The 26,582-nt window shown below is 42.5% G+C and overlaps 1 protein-coding gene and 1 non-coding gene across 3 annotated transcripts in view; one reads left to right on the top strand and one right to left on the bottom strand.

Annotated features, from left to right (window-relative positions):
• Nucleotides 1–4,408: 4,408 nt before the first annotated feature.
• Nucleotides 4,409–4,522, top strand: LOC111771666 (U5 spliceosomal RNA). The gene has a single exon (XR_002805594.1). It is a non-coding gene; the product is annotated as a U5 spliceosomal RNA (small nuclear RNA).
• Nucleotides 4,523–7,150: 2,628 nt separating this feature from the next.
• SYAP1 (synapse associated protein 1) overlaps nucleotides 7,151–26,582 on the bottom strand; it is a 32,924-nt gene continuing 13,492 nt past the window's right edge. For both annotated transcript variants that reach the window (XM_001490807.6, XM_070256984.1), the window contains 5 exons: nucleotides 21,722–21,861; nucleotides 15,329–15,477; nucleotides 13,897–13,955; nucleotides 13,301–13,448; nucleotides 7,151–11,143 (listed from right to left, as the gene is read on the bottom strand). In XM_001490807.6, coding sequence (XP_001490857.1) covers nucleotides 11,016–11,143; nucleotides 13,301–13,448; nucleotides 13,897–13,955; nucleotides 15,329–15,477; nucleotides 21,722–21,861 — 624 coding nt within the window. In that variant the 3' untranslated portion in view covers nucleotides 7,151–11,015. The remainder of the gene's footprint in view (nucleotides 11,144–13,300; nucleotides 13,449–13,896; nucleotides 13,956–15,328; nucleotides 15,478–21,721; nucleotides 21,862–26,582) is intronic.

The following is a 26,582-nucleotide window of genomic DNA, read 5'->3' as shown; positions in this document are numbered from 1 at the left end:
CATTTTTTATTATGGTCAAATATATATAACATCAAACTTGCCATTTTAACCACTTAGAAGTAGACTATCATGATTTTGCAACCTCTAGTGAATGAATGAACTAGGCACTGAGTATCAACGGCTCCCAAGGTCCACCAGGAGAAACTAGCAGCCATTTTACGTCTCTGATTTGTGGACCACCTATGCTTGTGTCAAAGTGATCAAAGCTCAGTGGGATCAAGCCTCGGCATCCAGCTGCCAGCTTGCAGGAAACACCAAGGGCGCAGTTACTACTGGAGCTTCACCTAGTGTTTGCAATCAGCAACATCCAGGCTGTGGGAAGCTGTGGGAGTCAAAGGCTCAGGGTTCTTCTGTAGATAAATCATAAAGAAAATAAAGGGATGGAAGGGAAACTGCAGATAAAAACAACTCAAAAGACATTTACAAAAATGGGCAGGACTCAGGACCAAACTATAGTGCCTAGGGATGCACATTTGGGTGAACCATCAAGAAAGGAGGACATGATGACTGTAGAAGTCAGATTGGGGTAGGTCCGGTGGTAAAGCGGTTAAGTTTGCATGCTCCGCTTCGGTGGCCCCGGGATCATGGGTTCGGGTCCCTGGCCTGGACCTACACATTGCTCATCAAGCCACACTGTGGCGGCATCCCACATGCAAAATAGAGGAAGATTGGCACGGCTGTTAGTTCAGGGACAATCTTCCTCAAGCAAGAACAACCGAAAAAAAAGAAGTCAGATTGTCTTCCAGGGAGGAGGGAGGGAGGGAGCAGAGATGGAGTTGGGGCCCTCAGAGAGGATTCTGGTGGTAGCTGGCAAAGTTCTTTCTTGACTTGCATTGTGGTTACCAGGGTGTTTGCTTTAAAATACTTTATTAAGCTACACATTTTTATAGCTACTTGTATATTCTACTTTTGTTTTCCAAAAAAAAGGTTAAAAAAAGTCAGCAGTCTCCTGCTTCACACATCCTCATCCCTCAACTGCCACTACTTGGAGGCCACCATTTTCATCTTTTTAAACAGTCTTCCTTACTTGCAGCTATATTTTGTGCTAATAAGGGGTGTTTTTTTTGGTGAGGAAGATTGTCCCTGAGCTAACATCTGTGCCAATCTTCCGCTCCTTTTTTTGTATGTGAGATGCTTCCTCAGTGTGGCTTGATGAGTGGTGTGTAGGTCTGTGCCCAGGATCCAGCCTGCAAACCCCAGGCCGCTGAATTCTAGCATGCGAACTTAACCACTATGCCACTGCCGGCCCCCACCAACAAGCTTCTTTTTAAAAGCTGTTTTGTGATTTTTACTTTTAGATCATGGTAGAGACTTCCAGCTGCCTACTCTGAGATCAATTCTTCCCTCATCCTTAGTAATACTCCCCCCCTCCAAATTAATAGTTGGGCACATGGACATCGAGAATAAGACTTTATTTCCCAGCATCCCTTGGAGCTGGAATGGCCAAGTGATAAAGTCCTGGCCAAGTGATTGGGGTGGAAATGTAGTGTGGCTGGTTCCTTCTTACAGGATAGCAGATGGCGCCATTGCCTCTTGTCCCCTTCCTCCATCCAAATGCTGGGAAGGCAGATAAATAACCCCTCTAGGGAGCCGAGGATTGGAAGGAGCAGTTTCTAATTGCTTCTTGAGGCACACTGGTCAGCCCTGCTTACCTTCCTCTGGACTTTGTTGATGTGAAACAGAAATAAGCATCCAATTTAGATCACTATAAATTTGGATTTTCTGTCACATGCCATGAAACTTATTCCTAAATCATAGAAAGATATTATATATAGATTTGCTTCTAGGGAAGAAGAGGGTCTGATGCTTTTCACCCGCCCTCCCACACCACACCACAGGGACAAAAAGAGAATCCTAAAAGCTTCCTGAGAAAAAAGGTCACATATCAAGATTCAAGAATCAAAATTGCATTGGTTTCCCAACAACAACACTAAAAGCTAGAAGGCAATACAGCAATGCCTTCAAAATTCTCAAAGAAAAATTTTTTCCAATCAAGAATTTTATACCCAGCCAAAGTATAGATATGGAATGAACTCAAGAGTGGCTATGTGACCCTGTTTTGGCCATTGGAATGTGAGCAAAAGAGACATGTGTCACTTCTGAGCAGAAGGTTAAGGGTCATCTCTGGTTAGCTACAGTCACTTCTCTGGCTTGAGACTGATGTCCCAGACAGGGACTGCTCCATCCCCTGGGTCCTGGGGATAGGAGGAAGCGCAGAGCTATAGCCAACTGTGAGGGACACATAACATACATGAGAAATGTTTGTTGCTGGAGGCCAGTGAGGTGTTGGGGTCATTTGTTACCACAGTATAACTTAACTTTGGGTGACATACAAAAGGGTAACCTAGAAAAGAGAGAAATATGAAAACCAAGAAAAGGGACCCAACAGGAAAAAGGAGAAGGGAGACCCTGGCTGGAGAGAGCAAACGACCAGATTGGAGCAGGAGGGCATAGGATTCCTGGAAGAAGTAGATAAAATGACTAAATTATCTGAGCTGTTGGAATGTATTGAGAGGAGAGCAAGATTTCTAGCAGAGACTCTGAAAAAGAATTGGGTAATAGATGTATAAGAAATCAAGCAAATAAAAACATGAGGTGAGGGACTGGCCCCATGGCATAGAGGTTAAGTTCAGCATGCTGCACTTTGGCAGCCCAGGTTCGCAGGTTCCGACCCCAGGTGCGGACCTACATCACTCATCACCCATGCTGTGACAGCATCCCACATACAAAATAGAGGAAGATTGTGGCACAGATGTTAGGTCAGGGAGAATCTTCCTCAGCAAAAAAACAAAAACAAAACACAAGGTGGTTATTAACTCAGAGACAAAAGAAGTTGAACAAGAAAAGTACTGTATTCATAGGACACTATATGCCTAGGTTGTGAATAATATTCACATGGAAATAATGTAAAAAAGATTAAATTAACAAAATTAAAACATAACTATATCAGGAGGATGGTGATGGGGAAGTGTGTGCATGAGTGTGCGTGTGCGTGCTGGAAAAGTTTCCTTAATTCTTTCATAATTTTCTCCTCTCCATTTTGTTTTCTCTTTCTGGACTTCCTTTAGCTAGATATTGTACCTTCTGGAATGATCTCCTAATTTTTATCTTTTCTCTCCTATTTTTCTACATCCTATTTTGCTCTACTTTCTAGAAGACGATCTCAACTTTGTCTTCAAATGAAGTTTTGAATTATGCAATCATAATTTAATTCCCTAGATCTATTTCTTGTTCTCTGAATAAGTTCTTTTTCTATAGCATACTGTTATTTTTTTCATGGATGCAATACTTTCTAATATGTCATTCAAGATATTAGAGTTTTTGTTTTGTTTTAAGTTCATTATAAGGTTTCTCATCAACCTTTCTCCTAATGGTTCTAGCATCATTCGTGATTATTGACTAGATCTTTACCTCATTTTGCCTTGCAAAATGGTACTTTTTGTATTTATTAGCTGGAATTCTTTTATAAAGAAGAATTTTCCCTCATCAACTGTTCATGTCATTGACTCTTCTTCAAAACTCCTTCTATATCCTGAATACAGTAAGCAAAGGGCAAAGAATAGCCAAGACAATTCTTGAAGAATAAAGACTTTGTCCCATTGAAAGAACCAGGACTCCTTGGAGAAATGCCTGATTCCAGGTCTCGGGCAGAAATATGAAAGATGAGTACGGGACATCTTGTCATCTTGTGTATGTGTGTGTGTGTGTGTGTGTGGATGCTGACAAGCAATGAAACTATCAAAGACTACGAGGGTTGAGTCAAAAAGACTCAAGGGCCTACTTGAAGAAGCTCTTATTGGCCTAAGATAGGACAATTTAAACATCAATAAAGATAAAAAGAGCAATGAATTGACACATATTGAATATATTTAAACCCCTCAGTTCATAAGGATACTTGACTGATCCCTGGTTTAGAGCCTCAACTATCAAATTAAATAGATATTTGTAATTTGCCTTTTATATTTCATTTAACGTTATAGTGTGAACCCTCTCTCATGTCATATACAGAGCTCTGACATCATTTTCTTAAGCGATCAACAAAATCCTTTATCCCCCAAAATTCACACTCAGAGCCTCAATGAACAAAACAGATGGAATCAGGGGCCCGGGTAGACTGGGGACGGGTCCTTTGCCTGCCAAGCAGGCTTCAGATGAACTTGGCAGCTACGGTGTGAATCTCCCGGGTGATGACTCAGCTTTCATTTGCATAACCATAGTGCACTGCATGCAATATATTTTCAAGTTAAAAGCTGTAGGTTTCCTTTAAACCTATTATTTCAAAGAATGAGACTGTTCTTTACCCAATTAACTGAAAGAGCTGCTGCAGGCTCTCAAGTCGGGCTGAACTTCACCCTCAGTGTACCAGGAGTGGCAGTTCCCTGGCAATTGTCTCTCCAAGAGTATTACTGTACTCACCTTTCTCTTCAAAACGCATAAATCTTTCGCCTTTTACTAAAGATTTCCGTGGAGAGAAACAAATGAGCCTTGATTGAATTTTTTAAGGCCTTGTGTGTGCAAGGCTAGTATTTGTGTGTAATAGTAGACCTTTGGGTAGCTGTGATTTCCTGTTCTGTTTTTTTTCTTTTTGCTGTTGTTCTCTTAAGTCCAGGTTGGAGCTATTCTGTTCTTCTGGGTCTTGGTTTTTTTTTTTTTTTTTTTTTTTTTTTGCTCAACATTTATATTTGTGAGATTCATAGATTCACTCACAACATATCACATAATTATATTTTCATTCTGTGTGATGGACATTTGGGTTGTGTGCAGTCTGGGGCCATTAGAATACTATTATAGATGTTCTTGCACGTGTCACCTAGTTGCACGTGGGTATATCCTTCCATGTATCTTCCATTTTACTAAGTAATGGTAATTTCCCTCATAAGTAGTTATATCATTTTATACTCCCTAGGAGAGGAATTGCTGGTCAAAGAGAAGTGCATATTCAACTTTTCAATTAAGTAATGACAATTTGTGCTTTTTTCCAAAGAGATCCTATCAGTGTATGCTCTCACCAGCAGTATATCAACGTTCCCTTTCACAAGCTCATCAACGTTTTTTTTTTTCCTGCTTTATCTCCCCAAATCCCCCCGGTACATAGTTGTATATCTTAGTTGCAGGCCCTTCTAGTTGTGGCATGTGGGACGCCGCCTCAACGTGGCCTGAGAAGCGGTGCCATGTCCGCACCCAGGATCCGAACTGGTGAAACCCTGGGCTGCCACAGCGGAGCGCGCAAACTCAACCACTTGGCCATGGGGCCAGCCCCTGTCCAATTCCTTAGAATAAGTTCCATGAGTGGAAATGCCGGACTAAATGTTCTGCACATTTAACACTTTGATACGTATCCCCCAACTGCCATTAGGAAAGATTCTACAATTTTACATTCCCATTTACAGTATTTGCATCTTTTCTCCCATACCCTACTCAAAAGTACATTAAATTTTTTTTTTAAATCTAAATGATGTATATACTTAATTTTAGAAGTTAAATGACACAAGGCTTTCAGAACAACAGACCCCTGACTTGTCCTTCCTCATCCCTGATTCCCGTTTCCCAGGAACCATCATTTTAAACTCTTAGCAGTTTCATCTGTTTGCTTTTATAGCTGATAATATGCTAATACGGCTTTCTTGATTTTCAGTTTTAAATTGTGGCAGAGACTTCTACTTGCCCACCCTGATACCAGTTTTTCCTCGGCCTTCAGAGATAGCGCACCTCCGGAATTCCTGAGCTTTCCCAGGGGTCTGAAGTATTCAAATGTCCTTGTCACCACCTGGCTGTTGTTACCTGCTCTCCTGTTTTTGTACTATGAATTTATACCTTTTCTTTTTATTCCTTTACTGAGGTTTGTGGCTGGAGTGGAGATAAATGCATATATTTAATCTGCTGTATTCAATCTGAAAGCCCAAGATATTGTACATTTCAGAAAAATTTTAAAACTTCGAAAACAGAATGAAAAGTGTATCTATTTTACAAAGGTCTCTCTTAAAACAGGATAGCATTTAGGACATGGGATGGACTTTAAAAAACATGCAATTCCACCCTTTCATTTTTCTAAGAGGCTGAGTGCCCTCTGGTTGAGTATCTCACCCAAGCAAATCTGACTTTTCCCGCAGGCCTCTTGCCCCTGGGCCCCGTGCTTTGCAAGCCTGGCTGCCCACCGGAATGATTTAGGGAGTTTATTTAAAAATCCTATGTCCAGGGCTACATCCTGGGCCAATTAGTCTCTCTGGGGTTGGGGCTTGGGCATCATTTTCAAAGCTCCCAGGTGGTTCTCAAGTGCAGGATCACTGCCCTAGGCCAAGAGAGTCTCTGGCTTGGCCTATTTCTAAAAGCATGGTAATATGGACAGTAAGGCATCCATCCCATTAACTACTTTTGTGTGATGTCCAAATTTTTAAGTGTCTATTTTCATAAGCATGTATTCTTTTAATTTGATTAACACAGAACACTTTACACCAATTTTGCTAGTGGCGTTAGTATCTCGTTCCATATTCGTTTGGTAGAGGCACACGTTTCAGCTCAGTTCTCACATCGCATTTATACCCTGCAGTGTCTCCATGAAAGAGTTAAAACTGTCGAGTGATGTGGCCATCTTGCTGTATCTGGATTTTTGCATTGTCTAAGTGCAGTAATGGCAGAGAATATTATGCACAAAATCGCTGTTATCATTATAATGTGGATACTTTAGTAGTAGTCACCAAAATCCTCCATTACGATGGATTGATCTATTATCTCTATTTATTAGGTCACAGGCTTAATTTTTTTCCCCAGCTTTATTGAGAAGATGCTTAATTCTTAGAGGAGCTGGTTAACTTTGTTGAGTTTTAGCTCTAGCCAGCAGAAAGCACTGTCACTGCTCATCATGGTTTTCAGGAAAGAACAAGAGAGATCACTGTATATCATCAGTAGCGGAGGAGAGAAAAATCCCATAATAGCTTTAGAGTAAAAGACCTACTGCCTGGGTTAGGAGGATCCGCATCTGAGTAGAACCCCACGGTCAAAGTAAAACGTGTTCTTAAAACGCAGTACTATCTCAAGGCAGCTTTAATGCTAACAGTAGGAGCCTACATACCAGGTAACTTTGAAATACTTACAAGTCCTCTTTACCAGAATAGAAGTTTTAGTTATTCAGGAAAAACCACTGTAACATATCTTACCGCTAAAAGTGAGCTTTATTTATTCAGAACAAAGTGTAATATAGTTTTTCATATTGGAAATAAATCAGGATGCATTGAATAAATGCTATAAAAAATCATAGTTTAACAACTGAAATCATAAACAGCTCTATCTAAACAAACCCCTTAGTGTGAAGACCAGATAAACAATATGATTTGTGCGACAGACATAACTGTATGTGATTAAAGCTTAATGAGTATGTATTTGTCATCTGTCATGACATTAGTTTTCTAAGTACCATCTTTTTTGGATACTGTAACATGCATTTTGTAATTTTATTTTCCTATCAACATAGCCTGTGGAAGTAATCATTTAAGATGGCCTGTTTTCCCCCCAATAAAACTGATTATATAAACTATCAGTTTCTACCACTTATATTTTTAAAAGCTTAAAAATAAATTTGCTAAAATTAAATTCCCCTAATTTTCATATTTGAAAATGTTTATCTTTACTTAAAAATGGAGGGGAAATCTCACTACTACCAGAATGATCAACCATATCAAACTATTTAAATTATAGAAGCACGTTCAGAGTCCTGATTTTTATACCAAAGCAGTCAAAGAGGCAAATAAAATATTGCCAGTTTGATGTGATCATAAGTTTTCTTTTGGTAAACCTTTAAAATGTCCTAAAAATCCTCTCTGTGACAACGTTCCCATAGTGGAAAACTGTCTCGGTTCCAGTAGGACATCTGCAAACCCTGTGAGTACAAGCATAATCGCTGCTTTATCTCCTACAAGATAAGCTCCTCTAGCTTAACTCTTCAAAAATTACAAATTGAGCTTTCCCACTTTGTATAAGTTACCACTTCTGCGTATAGCGAGATTCTGACGTTGTGATTGAGTCTGCTGTTGCCAAGACTGGCTGCGTCAGCTGAGGACTTTACTAGCTTGATAAACTGCTTTAAGAGCAAATAAAGGGATATTGTTAATTCTTGTATTGACTCCATATACCTCAAACAGGCTTTAAAGACATAGTTTGGTTCCATGCTCTGGTACCTTTTAAACTGTTTTTGTTATTTGATTTCACGTGCACAAACCTGCCACCCATGGTACCGTCCATCCTTTACAGCCTTCATGGCACATCATTCCTCTCCTGTCCCCCAAGAACCTCAGAGAAAGCTTGCGAACATGTAAAACGTTCTGTTAACATGTAACCCCCTCGCCTCAAAAGGTTCTGAGAGCGCCTTATGTCTGTGCTTCGCAGTGTCATCATTTTCCTTTGAAATGTGTGCTATTAGAAATATCTGATTTAGCAGGACTATTTGTGGTCCCCCTGGGGATTTGGTTCCTCTTTCTTTGGCAATGTGGAAGGGGGAGTTGCAGTCAGTACCGACTGACACAGCAGAGGCGACTTGTAACGCCAACTAGAAAGACACTTATCCAAGGACGCTAGTGAAGGGGTCCAGAAACCTCGGCTGCCCTGAGCACATTAGTACATTAGTCCAGCGCGTCCCAAACTGTCAAGGCTGTTCTAATCCCTGGGGGTCTCAGTAACATGCAGACTGGGCCAGCGGGGCTGCAGCAGGAGCCAAGACCCTGCATTTCTAACAAGCTTCCAGGGCAGGCCAGTGATGCTGGTTGAGCCACACTCCGGGTAGTGAGGTATAATCCCCACAGTGCGAGCAAGTATGTTCATATTTTAACCTTTTATGAAGCTTACGTGTTTTTATGCTCAGTATGTCCTGTTGGCTAACCCCCAGGTATGTAATAAATACTTAGAAATATTCCACCAAACATGGTCACAAATTATTTTGCCCTTTAAAGGAGTAACACTTCAGTTACTTGTATAATTTACAAAAGCAGAACATTTTACTCCTTGATGAACACATAAAAATATAGAACTGTATTTTTATGCTGTTTATAAAATCTTATTTTATCCTTTTATTTTCACAGGGCAATGTACAATTAGGTTGTTTTTAAATGCAGTAGGAGTATCAGGTAAAACTGATACTAGCAATCGTAACATATTTCTATTGTCATTTTAGAGGTTTTTTTTACTTTCTCTGAAACCTTTGCTTTTTTACATTTATTCAACATTCATCAGTGAGAATTTTAGTGCAGGGAGCCGGCCCCATGGCCGAGTGGTTAAGTCTGTGCACTCCGCTTTGGTGGCCCAGGGTTTCGCCGGTTTGGATCCTGGGAGTGGACATGGCACCACTCATCAGGCCATGCTGAAGTGGTGTCCCACAGAGCACAGCCAGAAGGACCTACAACTAGAATATACAACTATGTACTGGGGGCTCTGGGGAGAAGAAAAAAAAAAGAAGACTGGCAACAGATGTTAGCTCAGGTGCCAATATTTAAAAGAAAAAAAAACAATTCAAACAAAGTAATTAAAAAAAAAAAAAGAATTTTAGTGCATATACTAAGAGCCAAGCACTGTCATATTCTGATCTACTTACATCTAGGAATTTTAGCTGCTTAAAAACATTTAACATAGTTCCTTCCCTTCAGCAAACTCTATTTAAAAAAATAAATTCAAACTTCTCCCTTCAACAGGATTATTTTAGAAGTTGCCAGTCATCATCTCTGAACCTAATCTCAGTAATTGGCAACTGCCGCACCACAAGTGGAAATCTCTTGATAATGGGGTCAGTGGTTTCATAGAATACATGAGTTTATTGCTACAACCTAAGTGATCCTAGGCTGACACAGTCTGGCTCATTCACATGTGCGTATCCCAAACTACAAACAACAGTAATGCTGGGACCCACGCCCAGTTCTCTTGTTGACTATGCCTTTGCCAGAGAACCAAGGACTAACTTTTATGGGGTCAAGAATATAAATATGTACATTTTTCTTATAAAGAATTGTCTACATTGTATTCCCCTTTAGGAAATAAAGGCTCCCTGAAAAATATGAAAGTTTCGGGAAGCAAATGCCTTGGAAGTGTTCTGACACTAAGCCACCTTGTTCTTTTAAAATAACCACCTTCTATGAACATGGGCCTGCTGGTGTAGCAGAATACAAGTAGGACTGATCAGTGAAGTGCCGTAAGTTGTACTTGGAAGGATACAATTTTATAAAGACAGTTTAATTAAGACAAAGCCAAAACATTTATATGTGGTGATGATTTAAACAAGAATGATACTTTAAGGTGAACAGGCTTCTGAAGGTAATTACTACAAAAAGGATGAAAGGCCCTGCTTTCTACAAAAACTGTGATGTGAGATTCAGGAAAACAACATTACTGAATGTGGTATAGTTAAAAAAAAAAAAAACAAAGAGAAAAAAGGCCCCAGATAAAAACATTTTTGCACAGTATTTCTCAATGTCAAATTTTGTGATGCTTATACCATCAAAATCAACATAATTATCTTATCTTTTGGCTTCCAGATGGAATTTTAGAAAATAACCAGCAAGAAAATAGTCCTGAAAGTGCTTCCTCTTAAGTTCTTTGGTACAATTTGGTCGTTTTGATGGTTATGAATCCATTAAGTAAGTACTTTAACGTACATGTATCAACAAAAATGCAACAAGAAGTACAAATGTTTAGAAAACCACAATTGAAGAATTACATTTTTGACCTCATGGAAAACAGAACTCTAAAATTTTACTTGTGTTTCTGTTGCAAAGATATCCATACTGACTAGAAGAACATCTCTAACTAAATTTATATTAAAGAAATATTACACAAAACATCCCTTTTTGATGATTAGAATAACTGTTCTATATACTTTTTTTAAAAGTAAAAGAGGCAAGTTTCAGCTTGAAAAAAGAATAATTTTAAAATTCATAAAGTTATACGCTTTTGTGCCTTCTGATTCAGCGAGTATTGCCATCCAGAATTTAATGTCAGTTACACAATGTTAAGGATTATTCCTTTATTTCAGGAAACAGCTAATTTTCCTCCTGAAGCATTTTCTCTATTTCCTTATCCCAGTTTTCATCTCGTTTCTCTGATTCTGCCACCACTTCATATTCCTGAAGTTCCTGTTGTAGTTCTTTTTCCCAATCCGCAGAATCCTCTAAGAGAAACAAACGAGAACTCAAAGATTCGCTCTGAATTCACAACGCTGGTTTTAACAATTCAGTCAACTATAACAACCTATGTAAGTCCTAGCCACGCTAATTTTTAACATCCCAGGCTTCCTTACTGTGTGTGCTCAGAAGAACCAAATTTTAACAGTGACCAAAGAGAAATATGATCAGAAAGGTAAATTTGTTGAACACAGAAGCAAAGGTATCAGATGTCGCCATAAGTTTGGGGTGTTATTTTGCTTTACCTAGGCCTCTGTTTTTAAAATGGACAGTTGCTAATTAATATTTGGTTGCAACTTCATTTTTACCACTGCTGATGATGACGACAGCAAAACCAGCTCACGTTTCTTGAGTACTCACTGAGCCGGCACTGGGCTAAACACTTTCCACATATCACTTTTTTTTCCATCCTTAGAACAATCCACGGACTAGACAGACTATTGCACACGTTCCACAGGTGGGGAAATGGAAGCACAGAGAGGTTAAGTGACTTGCCTAAGATCAAACAGCTTGACAGCAACAGACATACAGATGGAAGCAGATGCGCAGGCTCCACAGTGTGTGCTTAGCCCCATTAGCAGTGGTCTCCCCACAGTGGCAACAGCTCCCAGGAGCTGAAGGCAGGCAGTCTCTTGCCAAAGGCTGGCCCCTCACCTGGGCTCCCTCTGAGCTCTCACACCAGTCTTCCCTGTTGAGATTTAGAGCTGCAACCTTCCACTCGGACACTCACTGTACCTCTGTGTGTGTGTATACACGTATGTATGTATGTATAGGATAAGGCATCTGCTATATAGTTATAAAATACGGAGAAAACAAACCAACCAGCTATTGAAAAGGTAAAGCTAAAATTCATTTTCATCTTTCAAAAACCAATTTTAAACTTAGTAGCTACAGAGAAAACGAAAGCCAAATGTTTGGATGTTTTTGCAGCAGCGACCTCAAGGGAAAAAGACACTGTGTGTTGCATAGCAAACCACCAATTTCACAAGTATTTACTAGGTGCTTACTGGGTGCTAGGCTCCACGTTAGGTACTGGGGGGATAACAAGACACGGTGTAACTACCCTTGAGGAACTTACAATTTAGCTGGGGGGCCAAGACAACTCATATATAGAAGAATATTATGAAGTGGTTCAAATTCTAACTAGGGCAGGAATTCAGAGAAAGAGCAGTTCGCCCGGAGCAGCCTGCCAGCACCTTATGAGTCCTGACCCAGGGCTCCTTCCAGTCTCCTGTGGGGCCTCTGCTATTAGTTATCACCAGCAAAAATGGAGCCAGTGCACAGTCTGCTCAAGCTACTGCCCACAACACATGGGGCTCGTGCCCGCCTTCCTTCTGAGGTGGCCAGCAGCCATCTGTATGGAAAACAGATGAGGTGGGTGGGGTCTGAAGGGCCTGGTGAGCCCAGGTTGTCACTTCCCCACTCGCTTCTTTCTCCCACAGCTCCTCCCATCTCCTTCCTTCCCACTTCTCTCCTCCAGAGTTCCTCTGCAGTGTGCAAACAGGGCTCTGGTTCTCCTACGGGAGCACCTCACTGGTGCTCTCTGCACAACTGTGGGAACAACTGGCTTCCTGAACGCACTGGAAGTCTCAGAAGGCTTCGTGAAACACTCTTCATTTGATGATGATGAACCCAAGCCTTTGCTTTTCATCCAGTAGAAAGCCAGTCCCTCTCTGCTTGTACTTTTTTCTAAATTATTTTTTTAAAGGCAGGCTGCTCCTTCCCAGAAGTGATGCTCTTGTGGCACACAGCAGCTGGGAAAACACTTTCCCACATACAAATATCAACCCAAGCAGGAGGGTAGCTGTTAAAGCAGAAGGCCAGAGGGCAGCATCTCTAAGCGAAAGGGTGTGCACACTTCCTCGCCTGGCTCCTGGCCACATGTCCATGGGGCTGAGGCGCCTTGAACAAATCACTTATCCTCTCTGGCTCTTAGTTTCTCCTCTGTATGCTTCTGTGCATGCTTAGGGCAAAGGGACATGAGGTCTGGTCACGTGTGCTAGAATCCACCTTCTAGTGGGGAACAGAGAAGCAATTCTGATGCAAAAGTTACAATGTATTTTTGTCTATCTGCTTCAGAATAACAATTTTCTATAATCAACTTCAGAAGTAGGGAGGCGAACAGTTTTGTTTTTTTTTTTTACCTTCTAGTACGGCTGTCTCCTCCTCCTTTTTGTTAAGCACCAGTTGCTCCATTTCCTTCCTCAAATCCTCCTGATCTAAGTTACAGGCATCAAAGGCGTCACTGACAAACTCAGAAACACCTGGACTGGTAGAAATCTCCTCTTCATCCTGAAATGCAACAAATGAGATCAGAAAACGGTTTTCTAAGTGACATTTATGTGCTAGATAGAGCTCTGGTTTATGGTCATCTCACAATTTAATGCAGCATCATTTTCGGTTCCTTCCTCTGCTAGTCGAATGCTCACTGCTCTCCAACCTTCTAACCTGCACAGTTGCTTGGTAACTAAATGAGTTACCACCTGAATCTATTACACTCAGTTTGGATCACTCCACTCATTCTGTCCAATTCCTGATGAGCATATCTGGAATTATTTATGCCAGGGAATTGCCTCAGGTCTCAGCTCTAGGTCCTTAACTATGCAAGTACCAGACCCCTCTTCTGTAGAACAGATAAGCCCTGTATTCATAAGTAGTTTGAAATGGTTATATGAGATAGTTAACACAGTTACTTCATTTCTAGACATCAACTACTAGGTACAACAGAAAACTGTATTACCTCTTGAGTTTTAAGCTGAGATTTGATTACGACAGGTGGCGTTTTGGGCCGTACTGCCTCTAAGAAGTGAGAATAAAAGAGACAATAATTGCTTGATTCAATTCTGAATACATATTATAACAACTAAAATACCCACAAGTATGATGATACTAAATAATTTTCAGAAATGAGCTTTTATGTTATGCTTTCAGTTTTTCTTAAGTTATTACAAGAAATAGCCAGGTAAAACCATCTGAACCTCTTTCTTTTGGGGATATTTTTAATATGTCGTCATATTCGATGCCCCTTAGATTTCCTGCAGGAAATAAATTTTGACTTCAGTGTTAGGAAAATTCATTAAAGGATAGTTCTGCTCTTTCTTTTAGGCTAATGAGAGTTAAGGTATCTAGCAAGTTTCCCTTTCATCACGAACGCTAGAAAGCACAAAGTAGAGAGTACTGCTCAGTCCCAGCTTCTCCTCTTTCTCACAGGCCACATTTTCTAGCTTATCCACCTTACTAGATGTGCAGTCTTTACTGAACCCTGTCTGGAGTCCATTTTGTTACACAGGCAGTGTTTGGTAAAATGGAATTTTCCAACAAAACTATTAAAAAGAAATACTAAAGAATGATAGACAATTGGGATTCATATTAACATCTACAGGCAAAACGCTAAATGTTACTGTGTAGAGCAACTTCACTACATTGCCTGGACCCTAAATGCAGGGTCAGGTCCTTTCCTAGTGGTCTGTACAACCTGTGCCTTAGGACACAATGTTTGGTGTAATCATTTAAAATTCCATGAATGGGTAAGTCTCCAGTTGTAATTAGTACCTATACACAAGTATTCATTAAATGTTAAAAATATGACACAAAATACACTTATTTTATTATTACAGATGTGAAATCACTGCTGATATTATAAAACACTTTCCTCAACAAGCAGAGGTAAACTGTCACAATAGGAACGAGTCCAACGTGTAATGTAATAGTGCCTCGCGGGGAGCTGGGTATTTGTAACTTGGAGTGGACCGGAGCTCACTTCTGCTCTACAGGCTACAGTACTGGGGAAACGTCAGGTCGGATGGAAGACTGAGAAACAAAGAGAAAGGGTGGACTGGATTGGTGAAGGACAGAAGGTATAAATAAGAGGTAAGGAAACACATGGGAAGATGACTAGTGATCAAGGGAGGAATAAAAAGGAAGAAATTAAAAAACCAAAGAATGAGAAAAAGATAGCAAAGTCAAGGAAAGCTTGGGGAAGAGGTGTGAGTGGGGTCAGAGAGAGGGCAACAAGAGAACAATGAATATTTGCTCTGGAAAGAAAAGAATTTTCCATAAGATGACAAGGACATTTCTGGTACATACAAGATGACAAGCTCATCAGAGTCTCTAAGTTAAGAATATTTTTAAAGTAACTCTCTTTTGCACAGTGACGTCTCCTCTGAATATACCTGTCAGTGGCAACTCCTCTTCTCTGCCATGGCTCTTCTCCTCCTTTCCGGCAGCCTGCTGCTGGGCGGCCAGGGCCGTGAGCTGGGCTGACTGCTTAATCAGGGAGACCCGGTAAAAGTAGTTTCGCCAGAACACTTCTTCCTTCACGCTTTTAAAGACAAACACCACCACATTTGAGAATGCATGCATACAAACGCACGCAGGGGTTATCTGTTGCAGTGGAGATTGGAATAGATGATTTTTAGGGGCATTTTCAAACCCAAGTGAGGCCAAAGGAGGTTCTCATTTGCTTTCTTGTTGAAAGCTGAATAACAGGATAAAAAGAAGAGCTATCTTTTCCTCAGGAGCAAAAGACAACTTACAGAACACCAATGACATCTCAGGTATTTTAATGACACCAATACCACCTTCAGCAGAGGAAAAGAGGGTACTGTTGTGAAAGCAGCATAATCAAGCTGGGAGACTGGAAGTGGAGCCAGGTCTCCATCAATTACTTGCTGTTCATCAGAGGATTAAGTGCTTTCAGGCAGTGAGAAGAAAGGATTGTGGGTGGTGTTCCTTATGAAAGGAAATGTTTGGCAGTTTGCAAACAACTAGCAACCAGTAAGAGTTAGCAATGAGGTGGGAGATAGTTGCTAAAAAGACTGAAGTGCAGTTCAACCTGAGAACTCTCAGTGGTTCTCAAACTTGTCTGTATATTAGAATCACCTGGGATGTGGTATTGGTGCCCAAGTTGGGTAAGGTAAGTGTCCACACAAGGGGGTGGCCTGGAATGGGGAGTGAGAGCCTGAGCAGGGAGAGGAGGGTGTCTGAGCAGGGGAGGAGGTGGCGGTAAAAATGGAAGATTGGTTACACATGGGGGATTGATCATTAAGTAAAAATATTAAGGATAGTGGAAACCAGGTTTCTCACCATCAGAGAAGGGAGTTATAAACATTGAAAGGGAAAATTCTAGAATGATCCTGTCATGAGGTATCACTATGAACACATGGTTTTCATTCAATAGAGATGCAAATGAATGCATGTGTATGTACACGAGCACACACATATTTCCTACCTCTGTCCACTGAGTGGGCCAAGGAGTAGTGACACCTCAAGAGCAATGAGCATGCCTAATGCTCAGATCTTGGTTTCTAAACACCATTTTCCACTAAAAGGAACCAGAGCTCCTTGGATAAATGGCTGATTCCAGGGCTACAACAGGGAAAGAACAAGATGAGCCGGGACTATCTTGTGCCAGCAAGGAAGGAAGCACTCAAAGAATGAGTGAAAAGAACACAAAAGCTAGCTTGAATGAGCTCCCACTGGCCAAATTGGTAATAACTTGGGCATCAAAATAAATAACAATAGCAATGAATTATAACCATTGTGTAAAACAGGACCATGAGTCCATACAGATATAATACATGAATACATTGAAAGTCTGAAGAGGAATGGAATATTTACACAGTTTCAAAGTACCTCCCCAAGAAAATACTTATTAATTTCAAAGAGGAAAGGAAAAGTCTGGCAGAAACTACCTTCATTAAGTGACCAAAGAAGGGACAGGAATGGGATAAGATCACCATGTGCCACCTGATGGATGCAACAGACTCAAGGAAGCTGATGTCCATGTAAGTCTGAACTGGATCCTTTTGCTAAAAAGGATATTACTGGGACAAATGGTAAAACCTGAATAGGGTCGGAGAATTAGACAATAATAACGCATAAGTGACCGTTTCCTGATGTGGATGGTTGCGTCATGGTTGTGTAGGAGAATCCCTGTTTGTAGGAAATACACACTAAATTATTCAAGGGGGACGGGCCATCTGGTCTCAAATGATTCAGAAAAAAAAAGTTCATACTGTACTTCTAATCTTTCCATAAGTTTGTGATTGTTTCAAAATAATAAAAAACATTGATGACTGCGCTCACCTCAGAGCAATTAAATAAAAATCCCGAGCGTGGAAGACAAAACAAGACTCAACAAAAACCATAAAACGCACAACCCCCTGAAACCAAGGCCCAAGGAACGGCTTTGGTGACCTGCAGAGTGTGTGTCGGGTTTTGTTTTTTTTTTTTGCCTGGAGGAATCACACATTTTGTGTTCCAAAAATGTTTTGCTAGTAGAAATGACAAAAGGGTAGGAGAATGCCTCTTCACCTCCTGGTTTACTAGAAGAGATGCAGGTTCTTAGAAAGGGGGGAAGCCGAGGAAGAAAGCACGACAGAAGAAGACTGAAGGAGCAGAATAAAATCAGTGAGAACAGGGAGAAAATCCTGAGGCCCAGGCTTGTGAATGAGGACAGGGCTTGCCTGAGACAAGACATCAAAATCCATGGCTGTCACATCTGTGAATGGCAAAGCTGGACTAGGAAGCTAGCTTTTTAAGTGACAGAGGCAAAATGCAAGATTATCTACATATGCCAGGCTAGGTAACAAGATGACACACTGCTAGATGCAGCCCATCTTTTCTTTCATTAATTCCAACCTCATTTACCGAGTGCCACACGCATTAGGCCCCAGGCTAGGTGCCAGAGAGATTCTGGGATGAATAAGACAAGTTGTGTGCCAACAGAGATGGTCACAGGAATAATAATGACCTCTTCCTTGTTAAATTCTCACTGCACGCCAAGCACATTTCCCAAACTCACACGGCCTCCTAACTCTTTTTCTCATAACATCTCTTGGAAATAGTTCGGCAGGAGGGAGATCTGGCTGAACAGCAGTTTAAGGGGTCATGGCCGACCACAAGTTTAGCCGAGCAAACGATGGATGCTGCAGCTGCCAGAAAAGCTAACGAAATCTTAGGCTGCATTACAGTGCAACACAAGATACACTACAACATGCTCTTCTGCAATTAGACAACAGACCGTATTCACCTCGGGGAACACACTTTCAGAGGTAAATCACCTGCATGGTGAGGGGGTACAGAGACTAAGCCACCTTGGGAATAAATAAAGGAACTGGGCTGTTTACCTGGATAAGTTCAAGGGTCTTAAAACACAACATCACAGCTACACAAAATGAGATTAGCCTTCTCACGAGGTAGTGAGCTGCCTGGATATTTTCAAGGTCACTTTTAATTTTGAGCTCTATGAAATGTCCAAAATGAAAGAGGTGTACTATCTATCTACAGTGGATCATGGACCATGATTGCTCTCTTAATAAAGACAAAACTTGAGGGACCAGCCCAGTGGCACAGCGGCTAAATGTGCATGTTCTGCTACGGCGGCCCGGGGTTTGCAGATTCGGATCCCGGCTGCAGACGTGGCACCGCTTGGCAAGCCATGCTGTAGTAGGCATCCCACATGTAATGTAGAAGAAGATGGGCATGGATGTTAGCTCAGGGCCAGTCTTCCTCAGCAAAAAAAAAAAAAAAAAAGACAAACACTTGAGCTGTTTTCCAGAGTCCTCCCTCTTGATGTAAGAGGAAGCACTGCAGAAATTTTCGGTTACCCTCCAGAGAGAGTCACAATGCAGATGACATACTCAAGGTTCTGAGAAGCCCTCTAATAAAGAAAACCATTGAATGTAGCACCTCCCAAATGTTTATCTGACCACTTATGCTTTCACTGACTATTTTAAGACATTAGTATGCTGTGAGCACCCTCTGGGAAACAATGGGCATATGTCACAATCTAAGGCTGGAAGGGACTTGTGATTTTCCTACTGTCGTCAGAGTGAAGGCCTCAGAGGGTGTCTGTGACGCACCAGCAGGGCTGTCTCATGCCAGCACTGCTGTCATTGGGAAGTGCTAACACACTAAAAGACGTTTTGAAACACAGAGCAAATGTTATTTTGTTTTATTTTCTAAATTGTTCCTGGTTAATGATGGCTTCTGTTCAGAAAAAGTGTCTCAAATGATCAAAGATACACTTCTGTATGTCAGAAAGGAAAAGTCCAGAAGTCCTGTATTTGTGTGTGATGGCTCATTTTTCTTTTATTCTGGAAATTTCAACGAAATAAAAGTGGAGAGACTAGAACAAAGAACCCCCATGTACCCATGACCTAACTCCAACAATCACCAGCATTTGCCAGTCATGTGTCATGTCCTCTCCCCTGCACACTTTCCTTTGGGTGGGGGTTGCAATATTTTAAGGCAATGCCAGATATCATGTGCTTTCATCCAGAAAGACTTCAGTAAGCATTTCTAACAGATAAAGACATAAAAAATAATAACTCTCATTTCTATATCATCCGTTACAGAATCAGAAGTAGGAAAGTGGAATTATATTACTCAATGAGCCGTCTACTTCGTCTGCAACAAATCAGAAATACTATTTGCTAAATACCAATTCTGCAAAGCCTTAAAAAAATCTAAAATTACTGTCAGAGAGAGGAAGTCCAGAATTGTCAATACTCAAAACTATGGACAGCTACATGCCTGTCACAAGCCCCTCAGGTCACATGTCCCAGCACCCCAGGGCCTCTGGACTGTTCCGAGAACCCTGCCACAGGGCCCAGAGAGCAGCTCAGGGTGATTCAAATGGTCTTCAAGATGATGGAGCCTTCAGGTGGGAAGCCCACCTCACCCCCAGAGCTTTGCTACTCTTCTCTCAGAAGGAGGCCATTATCCAGAATACGGACGATCTCACATTCTGAGACAAAAGAGCTTCAAATAGATACATACACATGAGCTGTTCAGAAGCCAGCTCCCAGAGTTTTCTGAGCATAATAGTCAGAAATAGATCAGATGGTAATTTTTTTATATCCTTAAATAAAAATAGCTATTTTAGACATAGTCTAAAGGTTAAATTTATAATGAGATTTTAGCCATAAAACATATACTTTTCTTTTGGGAGGGTGGGGGAGGGCTGTAGAAATTCATTCCCTTTATGGAGAAAAGAGTTTCACTAAAAAGAAAAAAAAAATAGAAAAGATTCTATATAACTCTTATTCCAAGTCTGGAAGAACACTTCCAAAGTGTTTTTCTTTCACAGATAGAAGACCCTTGCTGCTATGTGAATCAAAAGGCTAGCCAATATTTCTTCAAATCCCGATTTGGCCAGCTAAACCAAGCAAAATGAACACGTGTTTATCTGTGCTCCCTTTGAAAACACCATTAAAATGTTAGAAAAGGAATTAAGTAGATAAAAAACCCACAATGACAAACAGAACTGGTGAGGAAAACGACAGTGGAAACTCAAAAGTTGATGGGCAAATAGTAAGCTACTCTGCGGACCAGAGAAAGCTGTGCTGAGCTGCCTGCAGTAGGGGTAGCCAGCAGGAAGCGAGCCTGTTCATCAAGTGGAAGCCTGCAAAGGCCACAGGACAGGAGGAGCCAGGCACCTCTGAGGGCCGGGTGCAGGCTGGGCTCAGACCAGAGCAGCGTGGAGAGACCCTAAAGGAGTATGAGACGGCTCTGACTCCGGTGCCCCCTCCCGCCAGCGCTGCGTTCCCACCGGCAGACGGACAGTCCTGAGCTGCCCCACACTCAGGGACAGCTGGTGCAGCTGAGAAGGGGGTGTGATGCCACACTGAAGCCACAGGGGTCAGGTGCTCCTGGCATCCCACCTGCGGCCAGGCAGAAGGCTGAGGAGTCCTCTCGGGGAAACCACCAGGCCCCAAAGGCTTGTGGACACACAGCTCCAAGCACCCTTTCAGCACAGCACCTTCAGCCAGCAAGGACGCGTACAGAAAGCCTGCCACATGAAAGACAGAGCCCAAAGCGAACACGAAGATTCCAAGAGAAGAGCAGAGAGAGGAGAGCATCTCAAGAAAATGACACTTCACATCCTCAGAGAACAGGAAGACACCATAGCCACAGAACAGGAACATTCACGGAATAAGAAAGATGGCTGACTTTAAACACGTGACAGATGCAAAACAAGGGACTGGAATTAGAAAGGGTGAGGAAGAGCCCTGCGGCTGCAGAGAGGAAGGGTAGGGAAGGGGGCCCTGTGCTGACGGCTGTCAGGGGCATGTCACAGGAGACATTAGGCTTGTGCTGGAGCTTAAAGGACAAGCAGGGATTTGGGGAGGGGAGCAGGGCCTTGAGGCAGAGGGAAAGCTGCGGGTGGCAAAGAGAACAAGAACACTGTTGCCACAGAGCAGAGCCTGCGTGCAGAGAAGGTGGCAGCCCGGCCTCGTGGACCTTAATTTTATTCAGGAAGACATGGGCACATTTGTTCTTTCTGTAGGAAAATGCGTTCTACCCCCTAACTGCGGATAAAAGAGCACATCTCATTTCCACCCCAATTTCCTAGAAAGTCTGCTTTTGGTTTTGATTCTGTGGGACGTGTGCGTGTTGCTGAAGGGCTGCAGAGCCCATGTTTATGAAGAGAACCTGAGACCATCCTGGCTCCCATTCCAAGATTCTCCCTGAGACCATGCACATGAGTAAGGCCCTTCGAAAACACACATGCATGCTGCATGAGCAGCACCACTCCGGCTCGAGAACACACTGCTTACAGCTTAGGAACAAGGGCGAATCGCATCCTGCTCAGTAGCTCATCCTCCTGGAGCATGACCAGGGCGGTAGGGTACATCTGATCGAAGTCAAAATTAAACTGCACGCCAGCTGGAGGGTCACGAAGGAAATTCCTCTTGTCCTTTGATGAAAAGGGTAAAAACATGGGGAAAACCACAGAAGACAATTAATATGTAACAATGCATCACTGATTTGACAAACACTGAATTCTCCTAAAGAGTTCAGCCATGAAGTCCACAGAGCTGTCATTAAGCTGTCTGCTTAATAGAACAGAGAACAGATCCTTTCACACTCACACACACACACATATATTTGGATCAAACCATTTTATTGAGGGGCTTCAGGGGAGGGTCGAAGGGCTGCGAGGACAGTGAGATCTGACATCCTCAGCCTGGCCCGATCTCCCCAGCTTCCAGTCACTGAAAGCTCACATATCTTTTCACCGTCTCCACTGGAGAGAGTCTCGTGGGAGGTCAGGAAATTCAATTGTGTGATTAGTTAAAATTAGATAGTTTGAAATCATACAAACACGTTTGCTTTAGTGGGCATCTAGAGCACCTTTAGGTACGTGAAAACTAGTGTAAACAATCTTAGAAACATTCTAAGCCAAAGGTGAAGTCAGCTAACCATGGTGGTCATATCTGAAAAGTGAAATCCATGACCCGACTCAGTCCTTTACACTTTACAAACAAACAGCTTTTATTCCCTTCTAAAATGATCTCTTTAAACGAAATTCCTAGAAGTAGGATTTCTGGTCCAAGGCTACGATTGTTTTGATACACACTGCCCAAACTCTCCGGCAGAAATACTGTAGCAGTTTATACCGCTATTAACAACGCCCGTCAGTTTCATCTCATCTTGCCCATGTTAAATTTTAACAATATTTCTGGGTTTTGAGAATTCCTATATAAATAAAGCAAGAACAAACCTGAACCTAAATGGATTTTAGCTATTTTACCTTCCAATGTAAAAATTTCAAAGCCTGAAACTGTCCCAAGAATGTTTCACCTGTATTTCTATAGCAGCCTCCTAATGGGTAGCTGCCTCCAGTTCCATTTCTCCCACCCGTAACAACCCACTCTCTACACTGCCCCACGAAAAACAGATTTTACCTATGACCAAAATCCTTCAATGACTCCCTGTTGCCTTTAAGATAAAACCTAAACTTAGCAGAATGGTATAAAAAAGTCCTCACCAACTGGCTCCTGATCTACTTCTCCACCTGCATTCTATAGTCCAGTCACACCCAAATGCTTGCAAAACCCCTGCCCAAATGCCAAACCTTGCCCCACATCCCCAAACATCCCTGCACCCTCCTTCTAAGACTCAGCAACTCGGCTCCAGTGTCACCACTTCTGGGAAGCTTCCCCGGGAACATCCTTTTCCCTCTCCAAAATAAATGAACCACTCCTGTCCACTGCATCCTTATTACAAGACTTACTACAGGGAATACTACTGGATATGTACTTAGCAGCTCTCTGTAGTAAGCCTTCAGGCTCTTGGAGGGTGTGTCTCATTTACTTCAAGTCGTAGGTCAAGGTTTGGTCCAGACTACTAACGATAATTTGCTGAACTGAGGTCTCACAAGTACCTAATGACAACTGTACTATCAATTTCTCTTTTTTCTTTTCTTTTTTTAAAGATTGGCACCTAACATCTGTTGCCAATCTTCTTTTTAAAAATTTCTTCTTCCTCTTCTCCCCGAAGCCCCTCAGTACACAGTTGTATATTCTAGTCGTAGGTGCTTCTGGCGCTGCTATGTGTGGACGCCACTTCAGCATGGCCTGATGAGTGGTGCCATGTCTATGCCCAGGATCTGAAGTGGCAAAACCCTGGGCCACAGAAGCAGAGCACGCGAACTTAAACCACTTGGCCACGGGGCCAATCCCTATCAATTTCTTTTCACGCATTATGTGGCCCTAAACGGCTCCTAAATACAAGGAGCTTAAAGGGTTATTCTGCTATACTCTCTGTGTTGTCCTAAACTAGTGCCTGGTAAGTCAGAGAATGTAAAGCAACTCTGGCAGTGATTGCTAATTGCCTCCCAGTATCCCTTCCCTTCCTTTTCTTTCAGGACCACAACTCTTGAGTTCCAGCTGGGCATGTGGCCACTCAGCCAGAGATCGGATTTTCCAGCCTCCCTGGTATCTAGGAGTAGACATGGGCCTAAGTTGCTAAAGGGATGCGGGCCTGAGTGATAGGTGTAGTTTCTGGGTCTCATCTTTCAAGTGGTCTGGCATGCCCACCTCTTTCCCAACTCCCACAGGCTAGACCACAGTCATGGTTATGGGGAGCTGGCTTCACCATACAGAAGACAGACAACATCCTAGGGGCTGGTATAGGATAGGACTAAGATGGGAAGAACTTGGGTCCCTAGATGACTTCATGGGGCAAAGCATACCTACTTGGACCATCTACCTCTAGACTCTTACATGAGGCGGAAGGAGGGAAAAAGGGAGGGAGGGAAAGAACTTATAGCTTATTATTGTTTTTTTCTTCTTCTCCCCAAAGCTCCCCCGTATATAGTTGTATATCCTAGTTGTAGGTCCTTCTGGCTCTGCTATGTGGGACGCTGCCTCGGCATGGCTTGCTGAGGGGTGCTAGGTTCGTGCCCAGGATCCAAACCAGTGAAACCCTGGGCTGCTGAAGTGCGGCATGTGAACTTAACCACTCGGCCACGGGGCGGCCCCAGCTTAATCTACTCTATTTTTGGATCTATTATAACAACTTAGTCTATCCCTTAACAAATTCAGCAGCCATCAGAAAGGACGTATCAAAGACGGTTTTAAAGGTTCTGGGTCATGCTGAAATCCTGGGAGCTCTCTCATAGGCATGTGTGCGTGCAGCATTCACTGCATCATCCAGTCAACAGGTGCTTGTTCGGCACCAGCTGTGCTCCAGGCACTGTGCCACTTGCTCAGCAGGGCCCAGGTACTGATGGAGTCCCCGCCTTCATGGCACTTACATTCCAGTTAGGGGGTAAGGGAGTGGGAAGAGAGAGAGACAAGGGTTTATATGGCTAAGGCTCTGAGATGGGGTAACTGGGAGTGGAGGGCTGAAAGGGTGGTGAGAGAAGGTCTCTAGGAGGAGGTGACATTTGAGCTGAGATCTTGTGGGATGGTGCAGGGTGGGGTTCCAGGAAGAGGGGAGAGCAAGCACAAGGCACTAAGGCAGGACAAGGCTCAGCCTGATTGTGCAGCAGAAAGAACAGTGGCTGGAGTGCTGGGAGTCAGGGAAGTAGGGCACGAGGGAGGAGAGATGTGCAAAGCCAAGGGCCTTAAAGGCCAGTGGAGGGAGTCTGGATCTTAGTCTACAAGACAGGAGATGCCATTAGAACGGTCTACGTAGGGGAGTGACACAAAGTGATTTATGCCATAAACGGACCCCCTGGCTGCTGAAATGAGCTTGTACTGGAAAGGGGCAAGGATGGGACAGCAGTCAGGATGCCTCAGGCAGGAGATGGCACCAGGACCACGGTGGTGGCAGTGGAGAAGTGGACTATATTCTGAACACAGCATTGTTAGGACAGAGAGGGGAGAGGTACAACTCAAGGAAAACTCCTAGGTTTGTGGGTAGAAAAAAATTGGCAGGTAACTGGAGTCTCATTCTAAGATGGAGAAGATGGGGAGAAGAACAGCCGTAGAGGACAGAGGAGCTGTAGGGGCTTTTCTGATGAGCATCTAAGGTTTGCCCTCAAATGACACCAACTCTCACTGTCCCAATTCCCTTCTGGAAAGAAGGAGGTTTGTGATGCCAGCATCAAGTTTGGCTGTAACATGGTGAACAAAATACATGGTGTTCACACTGAACTCATAAGAAATGCTCATGCCTTTAAAGGGTTTACTAATGGAAAGAAAAGCCCTTAAAATGCCCTAGGGGAGGGCAATGGAAGGGAGGGAAAGCCCAGATCTACGTTTGTTTGTTTTCTAGACTAAGGTTCCATTTATGACTTTGGTTAAAGAAAAAAAAAAAAAAGAGTAGGTTAGAAATGAAGCTTGAAAACCACTGACAGAGTAAAAAGCACTATTTGTTGAGTCCCGTGCCAGGCGGGAGCTGGGTGCTGTAGATAGAGATCAAAGCCAGCCTCTGCCCGCTGAGAGTTTACCACCCAGTGGAGGCTCAGATAAGAAGTGAGGGGCTGGGGGCCGGCTCCGTGGCTGAGTGGTTAAGTTCGTGTGCTCTGCTGCGGCGGCCCAGGGTTCGGATCCTGGGCGCGGACATGGCACCGCTTGTTAGGTCACATTGAGGCGGCGTCCCACATCCCACAACTAGAAAGACACGCAACTAAGATATGCAACTGTGTACAGGGGGAGTTTGGGGGGATAAAGCAGGGTAAAAAAAAAAAAAAAGATTGGCAACAGTTGTTAGCCCAGGTGCCAATCCTTAAAAAAAAAAAAAAAAAAAGTGAGGGGCACATTTGGGAGTCTCGGTCCCCACACCTGCACAATGGGGACAAAAGCCCCTACCCACCTTGCAGACGTGCAATGAGGCTCAACAGAGAAAATGTGTAGGAAAATGCTTTCCGAAACTGTGAGGAGTCACCCAATTGTTAATTGGTATGGCTATGTTCCCTCTGAAGGCCTGAGAGAAATTTTTGTGGGCTAGCAAGTGGAATTTTACTTCTTTCAATTACAGCTTCAAACAAATACATATAGCAGTTAAAGAGTAAATTTAGAATAGAATCGTTTCATTCAGAAAATCAGAATGCTGTCTAGAAACTTCCTGTGATAGCATATCTCAAAAGATTATCTTAGTAACATAAAAGAATCCTTTTGGGCTGAAAGATTATTTTGTGTAACAGACTATACTTTTCCATTAAGAAAAAAGAACTTAAGGAGAAGC

The sequence above is a fragment of the Equus caballus genome, chromosome X (genome assembly GCF_041296265.1).
Source record: "Equus caballus isolate H_3958 breed thoroughbred chromosome X, TB-T2T, whole genome shotgun sequence".
NCBI classification, from domain to species: domain Eukaryota; kingdom Metazoa; phylum Chordata; class Mammalia; order Perissodactyla; family Equidae; genus Equus; species Equus caballus.
This window is presented reverse-complemented; position numbering and strand designations above follow the sequence as displayed.